Source organism: Hesperophylax consimilis, chromosome 22, assembly GCF_061612785.1.
Source record: "Hesperophylax consimilis isolate HC1 chromosome 22, BYU_Hcon_1.0, whole genome shotgun sequence".
Classification (NCBI taxonomy): domain Eukaryota; kingdom Metazoa; phylum Arthropoda; class Insecta; order Trichoptera; family Limnephilidae; genus Hesperophylax; species Hesperophylax consimilis.
In genome coordinates, this window is record NC_142857.1 from 4,173,337 (window position 1) to 4,184,059 (window position 10,723).

Consider the following 10,723-nt stretch of genomic DNA (forward strand, 5'->3'; position numbering starts at 1 on the left):
ATTCGTAGTCAAGGATCGTATCTACTGAACCTGTAATTACAAAGAAACAATTTTTTACACGTTATAATAGCATTGAAAACTTTTAATGTTGACAAAGAGTTAGTTATAATATTTGTGAAAAAGCTGAATAAAATAATTTTTCTTTTGGGAGATATCAACGCGTGGAAAAATTTAAGGACGCGTTATTGAAATGCGTTAATGCCTGTCGTTAATTTATTTTCGTCCCCTCCCCCTCCCCTTGCTTCTGGTCCTTGCTACGGCTGCAGTAAGTGGTGAGGGGGGACGGGTGGCCAGGGTATATAAGCCGCCCGTCCTTTGGGAAAAGCACATTAACACAAAGAGCGGTGGTGAGTTCTGATTGTTCAGCAGCACTACGGGCTTGTGAAGAATATTTTACATTAGAAGAGAGAAGAAACGCAACGGAAAAATGAATTTCGCGGTGAGTTTCAAAACAAACAAAAAAAATATTTTTAAAAAATAATCAAAAAAGTTTATTTTTTTTTAAGTTTGTGATCAAGTCTAACTGTGTCAAGTGCAAGCGACCTAACATTGGCCTTTGGACAAAAGGGCAAAGTCCACAAAGGGGTTGTTTAAATTTCAGTGATACTGACTGTACTGCTTTTTGACCAAGTGCCCTGCTTGCACTTGCCACGCTGTGACGTGATCGGTATATATTTTCCAGTGAAAGTGATTTGTTGCGTTTGAGGCTTTGTGTATTTTTCAATGGCGGTCTAAACTATGTGTTATATTTGGTTTAATTTCATCGTTTGCTTTGTTTTCAAAATCAAAGTTTTTTAATCGTGTTCAATCTTCAATATTTTCTTTCTTTTTATGAATTTATCACTCTCTCTTCCTAGACAGTAACAGCTTATTGATTTAAAATAGGCCCTTAATGTTTTTTCTAATGAAAACATTTTCAGTACCTACGTTACATAATGATAAAATAAAGCAAAGGTTCAAAAAATGTCAATCAATTTAACGGTCTTAATTAAAAAACGGCCAATACTTTGCAGCCGTCTTTGGGTAATTGCTGCAAAATGTGAATTAACATTTCTCATTCATTTACTCTCGTTACGTTCTCACTATGATTTTGATCATTTTAATATCATCGCGTTTACGTTAACAAATCTGATTTAAATTATTTTTAAATATTTTTTTTATCATAAGCACACTAAATAAGAGAAAACGCATTTTTATTTCATCACAATCCAATTTAAATAACATTTTTTCCGATAACCTTCTATGTATGTTACATTATTTATCTTCCGCGTTTTCACACATATTAGCTTAAAATAATACTATTTAATACGTTCAATGTAATTAATCAACACACATAAATGCATTATTTATAATTAATCAACGTTAAGTCGGTGTAAACGGTATTATCACTGTTTATTTCGTAACAAGAGTAGGCCTTTATATTTCCATAATCCACTCACGGATTTGATTCCGACAGAATCAATTAAGTTAATTACTGTGTAATTTTAACACTCGATTACATTGTGCTGAGATTTGCTTAAAGATACGAAGAGTATTTTGCAAGTAATCTACATTCAAGAACTGAAAGATATTTTTAGAATTTTCCAGGTGACACATCGCCACATATAACTAAAACGTAGATTAAAATGGCTTTAGCTATATTTAACTATGAAACCAGAATTAGCAGATTTTCCTGATAAAACTAGCGGCATTAAATGATATTTTAACATCGTGTCCACTTTTCTTAAAACAAAATATCACATATACGTGATACAGTAATTTTCCTGAAAACTTTAAAATGTTCTACCAAACGTGTACAATATATATATATTATCTGTCTATAATGCAACCAACCTGATTAAACCCAAAAATTTTATTTCTATTTTTCCTCTTTTTTGCGTACAAAATTCCTTTAAAAATTCCTTTCGTGGTGTCAAATTATCTAACAATGAACTTGAAACAAATATTTTATTATTTTTAAGAATGTTATCTGTGATATGTTTAGAGTTTAAATAACAGATTTTGAAAAACGGTTGCATAAGAAAAATTATGGGTGAAATAGCTTTTTATTTTCTCTTTAAAGATACCTATGTTTTGACCCTCAGTTTTGTATCTTTCTTTGAGACCATTGACCTTATGAATTTTGTGTTCATTGTCGTTATAAATTATTGTCATTATCATGGAACAAAGGATTGGAATACCTAGATAGATTATACAATGTTATCAATATCGTAAGATCTTACAATAATTAACGGAGTAAAATTAAATTTGATCGCACGTACATTATCAAAATCACAGATTGTTCATTAAAAATTTGACGAAAGAAGATGGTTTTGAATAAAATTGTTGAAATTTTTGTGACTCTCGTGGAATAAAAGATTGTAAAATCTTGAAATGTTATAATCAAGGTCATTTTTTGATATCAAATGAACTAAGTAGAGTGATCGTACATAATTTGTCAATAATCATTCCAGGTTGTTCGTTAAACATTGTCAAAAAAAGTAATTGTTAAAATGTGCTAATTTTTATATCGTTGTCATTGAACAAAGGATTCGATGATTTATTGTGTATGTCTCAATTCAATGGCCAATATCAATGAAAGGAGAGTGGAGTAACAGTGAACTTAATCGTCGTTAATTCATAATAATTAATATTAAAATATGAATCTTACCTACAAGTCATTCAACAATGCTTTTAGTGTATAAAGCAAGTTTCCTTGTTGTTGCTATGGCATTTGAGAATGTGTCACCTAACCTTGCTTTCGTTTCCCGCCATTGGACCACGCCTGCGTAGGTACTATTCAGTATTAAATTGTCTATGCCTTATTACATAGATATGTATTACAGACTGGTATTATAATGGAACTAAGTGGTCAGTGGAAGTGTCTCAGGGTCGACCGGACTATATTCCGCGTTGGGAGCAATAAAATTAAATAAATAATTACAATAGAATGCGGCTCGAAATTCGAAAATCGTGAGCGGCGAATTCCGATTGAAATGTTTTGTTTCGTTTACTTTTTTTTGTTTATGGTCTGGCGAATATAGATTAACCTTGTGGTTATTAAAATGCATCAAATCGTAAAAGGCGTTTGGGCGTTTCTCGATGTTTGAAATATTTAATATTTTGTACAGATTGCATTCATATAAATAATATGGAATAGAAATATACTAATAAATTACCAATACTGATAACAGTCCAGTCATTCTCACGTTAAGGCCCCATTTTTACGATTCCTTTATTCAATAATTTTGAATGCTGAGGATTTCAACTCTTAATCATGAGAATAGGGGAGAGACAACTAAGATGAAGAGGGATAATTAATTAATTAATATTAGGTAAAATAGGAAACTAGTTATGATCACGTTCCCACTACTGAAGAAGTCACTATGAAGTCTTGTTTATATGTTGTTGTTTTTTTGTTTAGATCGTATTCCTGATGGCTCTTGCCGCCCCCGCCCTGAGCGCGCCCTCCTACAACAACTGGGCCGCCGCCCCCGCCAACATCGTCCTGAGCCAGGACGGACACAACGTGCTGGACACCCCCGAGGTAGCCAACGCGCGCGCCGCCCATCTGGCCGCCCTCAACCAGGCCCGCGCTGTCGCCGGACAAAACAACGGACCCGTAGATGATGGATCTTACGACAAAAGGTGGGAACAGGACTCATACGACGCACCCCAGCAGCAGCAGTGGAACTCCGCCCCTGCCCAGCAGCAGTGGAACTCTCCCGCTTCCGCCCAGCAACAGCAGCAACAGTGGAACGCCGCCCCCGCCCAGCCCCAGTACTCCGCACCCGCTCAGCAGCAGTACGCCGCTCCCTCCCAGTCATGGAAGAACGGACCCCAGGCCAACATCGCCCTCTCCGCTGACGGACAGCACGTCCTGGATACCGCTGACGTAGCCAACGCCCGCGCCGCCCATCTCGCCGCCCACGCCGCTATCCAGGCTCAGGCCGCCGTAAACCCCCAGCAGCAGAGGTGGTCCGAGGCTCCCGCCCAGCAGGAGTGGAACTCTGCCCCCGCCCAGCAGTACTCCGGTGCCGCTAAGCAGCAGCAGTGGTCTGCCCCCGCCCCCGCTCCCCAGCAGTACTTCGCCCCCGCCCAGCAGTACGCCCCCGCCCCCGCTGCCCAGCAGTACTCCGGAGTAGCCCAGCAGCAGTGGAACGCCGCCCCCGCGCGTCAGTCCGAGAACCAGTGGAACGGCGCCCCATCCTGGCAGGCCGCCCCCGCCCAGAACAAGTGGGCCTCTGCCCCGTCTCAGATCCACCTGTCCCAGGACGGACAGAACGTGCTTGATACCCCCGATGTGGCCGCCGCCCGCGCTGCTCACCTCGCCGCCCACGCCGCCGCTAGCGCGCTGGCCGCCCCCGCCCCATCCCACAACCGTCAGTGGTAATTTCTCTATCACCTCTTCTTTCCCTCCACTTCTTTCTTTCTTCTCTTCTTCTCTGCCGCCTATAAATGTTGTGATATATAGTTAAATACGCCGGGGGTCGCTCCACCTCCTGCTGGGTCCCTTCGATCCTCTAACGAATCCTAAATCTCTGGGATTCAAACTCTTTCTTCATTCTTAATACGTTCTCTTCTAGATGACCCCAAAGTATGGCATTACTACTTATCAGAATACCTTTCATTCATATTTAAGTCTAGGTTGTAACTAGTAGGCCATGTTTTGGGGGCACCTAGGACAAGGGGGGCCCTTGTAGGGCTCCCTAAACTAAAGAATTGCGGGGACTCGCGCTAGTCCGCTGGGAGCAAACTCACTATTGTATTATATTTACAAAATCTAAAGAAATTCTATTGATCGCATAAATATTTTATGTTTATTTAATAATTATTTCGTTTTGTTCGATGTGATGTCTCTCTACGTATTATCTTAAATGTGTATAGTAATTATATATTATTTTATTTGTATTTTATATATTTTTTATTATTATTTGTTTTATGTTCGTACTGGTACAGTTTTATGATATTATGTATATATTTTTATTTGTATTATATTGTATTTCGGCGCTTTTGTACTATTGTAAAATATTCCTATGAAAGAAATCGCATGAAAATATATTAAAGCAATTTTTTATAAAAATTTAATGTTTTTACTTTTAATAAACCTCCCAAAATCATCACCATCACATTCATTGACTTTGTTAATCAAAGTTATCTCGGTTCCGTCAGTAAGTTGATAAAACATTCAACTCGGTTGCGTCAATAAGTTGATAAAATTGTTTTACTCGGTTCCGTCAATAAGTTGATAAAATTGTTTTACTCGGTTCCATCATTAAGTTGATAAAATTGTATAACTCGGTTCCGTCAATAACTTGATAAAATCATTTGACTCGGTTCCAGCAATAAGTTGATAAAATCATTTGACTCGGTTCCAGCAATAAGTTGATAAAAATTTTTTACTCGGTTCCGTCAATAAGTTGATAAAATCATTTAACTTGGTTCCGTCAATAAGTTAAATAAATCATTCATCTCGGTTCCGTTAGTATTTATTTGTGAAAATTATTGACTGCACCCTCCTACGTCTCTATGAGCGGCAGCGGACCGCCTGAAAATGTACGGAAAGGCACCTACTAAACGCTTACAGAGAGATATCTACAAAATGACCATAGAAAGATACCTACAAAACGCTTACAGAAAGACACCTATAAAACACTTACAGAAAGAAATACAGCACAGTTATAATTAAAATCCTAATCCTAATAAAATGAAATCCACAAAAACTTCATTAATTGACGGCCACACCAAAACTGAATGCTGAAAACCACACTTATTATCCTGAAGTCATCTCTATACACATAAGCACACACTTTACCATAATTTTCACATCTGCCCTGCTAATGGACTGCAAAAAATAATTTTAATGTATTTTATTCTGGTTTATTGCTGGAAAGTAAATGTTGACAAAATAATATGGAAAATTAGATTTCTAATTTTCAATGGCATTTGGCGTCGTCATGTACAACATCTATTTGTCCCTGGCATCGATAACTGGCCCCTGAGGAACTTGTAAAGTGGACATTCTTCTATAATGTGGTATGTGGTTTGAAAGTGTGAACTTGTCCACATTTGCACAATCCTTGTGCACCCATTAATGCATCGGCGATTGTGATTGCATCAGATACGGTCATATTCTCCATACTTCCAGGGAGAGAGAAAACTCTAATACTTCAAAAGTACTATCCACAAATATGTATGTATTTTTTATTATTAATAAACGTACATGAATGACTACAGTACAGGCCTTGGCACGCGACCTCCAAATTACGAAGTCAGTACTGTCATTAAGTAAACTTTGCTGTTTAAAATAGTCTAATCACCATGTTTATTTAATATGCTTAAAACACAAGCAAGTAGAAGTTACAACGAGTATCAACAAAAATCGCCACCATTTGCAAACATTCGTTGATGGATGGCACTGACTTGATCACGTGACACTTCAAAATCCGTAGTCTGTAGTCGGCGTCGACACCTAGTGAAATTGAGACAACTTTTGTAGGTTCGTTTATAAAGAGTGCGTGTTTGTCCGGTATCTCTTCAATATTATATGACATCCGAAAATACATAGTGTTCCACCATCCCAATATCACTTTGGTAAATGCCATTAAATACCACAAGGTAAATAAATACATTACAGGTAGTCTGTCACGGGGGAGTATTTTATAAAAAGATAACATTTATGAAAATGAATTCCGTATATCTCAATTTCTAGGAATACCAGTTTTGGTTTATAGTTATTTTCACAGGAAATTGTTCAAATATAATAAACATGTTTGCCACGGTTAATAAAACCCACATTCATTCAACAACTGTAATTAAATTGATATAGAATGACATCTTGCGTCAGAAACCCACAATACCAGATCTGATAGTGTTGCCATTTCGCAATAAAGGTATTAATAACCACCTTCGACACTTGGATATTTATAAAACAGAGCAACACTGGTTTCTGGTTCGACACTACAAGCATGAATCAGTGTATTTTGTTACCCACGATGAAAAGTATTTTGCAATTTGTCCTTACAAAGAGTTGTTGTCGCTATAGTATTGGAATTATTAATACATCCAATTGGTTTCCCGTGTATTCGGAGTCAGTGAGACTATTATCTACACGTCCATTTAGGGAACACTGTTACACTACAACAACTGTTTGCTAACATACGTCTGTGTTATTATCCTTGATAATTCAATATCACCAATATAAACTTGCATTGAACATAAAGAAATGTCAGTTCATTAATTTTTACAGAATAAATAATCCAATATTTTTTCAATATACATTAAATGATAAAAACTTAAATTGCGTCAGTGAAATTATTGACCTAGGTATATTGTTCGATAGCAAACTAACTTTTGTGTAAGTATCATATTAATAACATTTTCAATAAGGCTCTTAAGACTCTTGGATTTGTTTTGAGAGTTTCAAAAGACTTCATTAATTTAGGCACATTTATCATGTTGTACAAAACCCTTGTTAGATGCCAACTAGAGTATAACTCTACGTCATGGTCTCCCTTTTACAATATTCATTCCGATAACATTGAAAAGATTCAACATAAGTTCCTGAAGTATATAAACTATAAATTGCATATTCCTGTAGAAAACATTGATTATAACTACTTACTAGATAAATTGTCCCTATTAAAACTTTCTGAAAGAAGAATAAACACAGATTTAATAGTACTACATAAAATAATTTTTTTTTTATTTTTTTATTATAAATTTTTAAAGATACAGGTATATGCAGTCCCACAAAGCTGTCACACATGACGGCTTGTCTGTAGGTTCTACAAATAATATATATAAAACATTTTTAATTTTTAATACATGTATGACACAAAATTATACAATAAACAATATCACAAAATAATATATATCAAAGTACCTACCTATATACAAATTATTTAGGCAGGTACGTTGAGATGTTCAGGAATACATCAATCACAAAGCACTCTTTTCAGGGTGAAATGCCTAAAACCAAAAAAAAAATACATCAATAATAATGTTCAGAGATACATTGATTCATCGCTTATTAGCCAACGCTTAGTGTTTTTGGGGCAGGGTCTCTCATTATTCTGAGGTTTAAAATAATTATTAAATTTATTGAAAATCTCTGGTATTAAATATTTAAGCGTTCGGCTTCCATACTTATTTGTTACTCTTGGAATAATGAGGCCCTTATTTTCAGTGAATCTTGTTGTGTGATTATGCACCGGTTGCTTTTTATATTTGCTATCTCCCTCATTATCCATTATAATAATGTACCAAAGAAGACCCTTTATTGGAAGTAGGCCCTCAGAACCATACAGTAGTTTTAGATTACTTCTTTATCTGTAGATATTCGGTGGTACAATTTTTTTTATTATAGCAATTTGTAAGTTTTGTATAGATTTAATATAAATATTGCTTGAGTGCCCCCAAGTTCGTATGCCATATCTGAGTATGGATTCGGCCATAGAAAAATAAATTATTTTAAGAGTACAATGAGGCAAAACAAATTTCAGTTTATAAAAATTACTTGCAAAAGATCGGAGCTGGTTACAGATTTTAGCCACTTGTTTATCCCATTTAAATTTATTGTCTACTATTAGTCCCAGATAAGTATATTCGTTAGTAAAGTCAATTGTTTCACAGTGGCAAATATTTTCAATTTTTCTATGAATACATTCAGAATTATGAGCAATTATTTTGGGTATATTCCATATTCCCAGGCTTGGTGATTTTACATACATACATTTTGTTTTTTTAACATTAATAATTAAACCAACATCATGAGCCCATTTAAGTAGCTCGTTAAAGTCACTTTGCAATTGTTGAATAGCTATGATAGGATTTTCATTGGATACTACAAGTGCAGTATCGTCAGCAAAAATGAATCTAAAGGCCTTTTTAAAGAGTTTTGACATAACAATAACATATATAATGTACAATTTTGGTCCTAAAATTGATCCTTGCGGTACTCCTGATATAATATGTCTTCCTTTACTCATATCATTTAAAATCTTTACGTTCATTTTTCTATTAGTTAAGTAGTTTTTAAAGAATGAGAGGAGTTTACCCCGGATTCCAATGTTTTCAAGAACCTTAATTAATTGTATATGGCTGAGAGTGTCAAAAGCTTTTGAGTAGTCAATAAAAAGCACCAGTACATGTTTTTTAGAATTAAGTTGAGAATTTATAAAATCAGAAAATTTTTCCAGCAATTTATCACAACTTTTTTTTTTCTGGAACCCGTACTGGCATTCATCTATAATATTCAAATTATTCAAATATTTATCTAAAATTATCGAAATATATTTTTCTAAAATTTTTTCTAGTGCCGGGAGAATAGAAATTGGCCTGTAATTGTTAATTTCGGAGTGATCTCCATTTTTGAAAATAGGTCCTACAATGCTATTTTTTAATTCATCGGGGATGAGGCTGGTATCGATTATTCTGTTGATAAAGTGAGCAATAACAGAGCTAAGTAATTTGACATGTTTTTTTAAATCAAACATACGAATTAGATCTATGCCCGGTGACTTTGAATTTTTCATACCTCCGATAATATATTCAATTTGCTTAGCATTAGCTCTAGGTAAGTACATTGAATGCGGTAGGGATTCTTGCAAGTGATTAGACGCTCGGAAATCACATTCATGTAACAACTTATTAACTCCTTCATCAAAAAAGTTAGCAAAATTTTCTGCCACTGCATCAGAAGATTGTGACTTTAGGAAATATTTAGATAAGACTTCATCGCAACCAGATTTATTTTTCCTACCCAAAATTGTATTAATTTCATTCTATGTTTTTTTAATGTTCTTGAAACAGTGATTAAATTTGTTATTATAGTATGCCTTTTTTGTGTTTAATATTTGTTTATTAAGTTTATTTCTATATTTTTTGAAAGAGATTTCATATTTTTTATTATTAGGCGTGTTTTTCCACTTTTTCCACATGGCATCTCGTATTAGAATACTTTCAGCGAGACTGTCATTCATCCAAGTTTTTTGGTTATTTCGAAATTTTTTGTTTTTAATTTTGTAAAGGTACTTTTTTCATAAATATTTTTAAAAATCGATTTTAATTCTGCATAAATAATGTTTGGTTCAGACAATTTTAACATTGCATTCCAATCGGTGATTTCGATCAATAAATCAATCCTTTTGTCCGATAGTGCAGTGTAATACTCTTGGTGCGATTTGTCGACGGTACATTTATCATAGTAACAGAAGTTAATACTAGCTGCAGTTAGGTAGTGGTCAGCTATTATTGAATCGCATACGCATGAACTGATTTCGGTCGTCTCCTTCACTCTTACATAGATATGGTCTAAACATGAAGCCGTTACATAGTTAGTCAATATCGCTTCTCTAGTCACATCATTTATACATCTGGTCATTCCAAAATGAGACATGAGGTTTTCATATTTATGCATAGTTATGGGTTCGTGTACATTTAATAAGTTAATATTCGTATCACCTAGAACCAATACGGATTCTTTTATATCAATATTTCCCAATATTGTCTCCAGCTCATCAAGAAATAATTTTTTTTTTGTATTAGGCGGTCTATATATTGCTAAAAGATGTAAGCGAATATGTTTGTTTACTGAAATGGTTCCGTAAACGCATTCAAAATTATTAGTCATAATATTTATTTTTTCAAATGTAAGGTGATCTTTCACGTACACAATAATACCGCCACCCGATCTTTTTGTTCGACAAAAATGGTACGAATTAAATCCCGGTAATTTATAAAG

The 10,723-nt window shown here is 34.9% G+C and overlaps 1 protein-coding gene across 1 annotated transcript; it reads left to right on the plus strand.

Annotated features, from left to right (window-relative positions):
* The first annotated feature begins 331 nt into the window (after window positions 1-331).
* On the plus strand, window positions 332-5,054 carry LOC149412716 (pupal cuticle protein-like). Its single transcript, XM_089645029.1, has 2 exons — window positions 332-439; window positions 3,404-5,054. Exons 1-2 carry the CDS (start codon window positions 428-430, stop codon window positions 4,370-4,372), a joined length of 981 nt encoding a protein of 326 aa, XP_089501155.1. The 5' UTR covers window positions 332-427; the 3' UTR covers window positions 4,373-5,054.
* The last annotated feature ends 5,669 nt before the right edge of the window (window positions 5,055-10,723 follow it).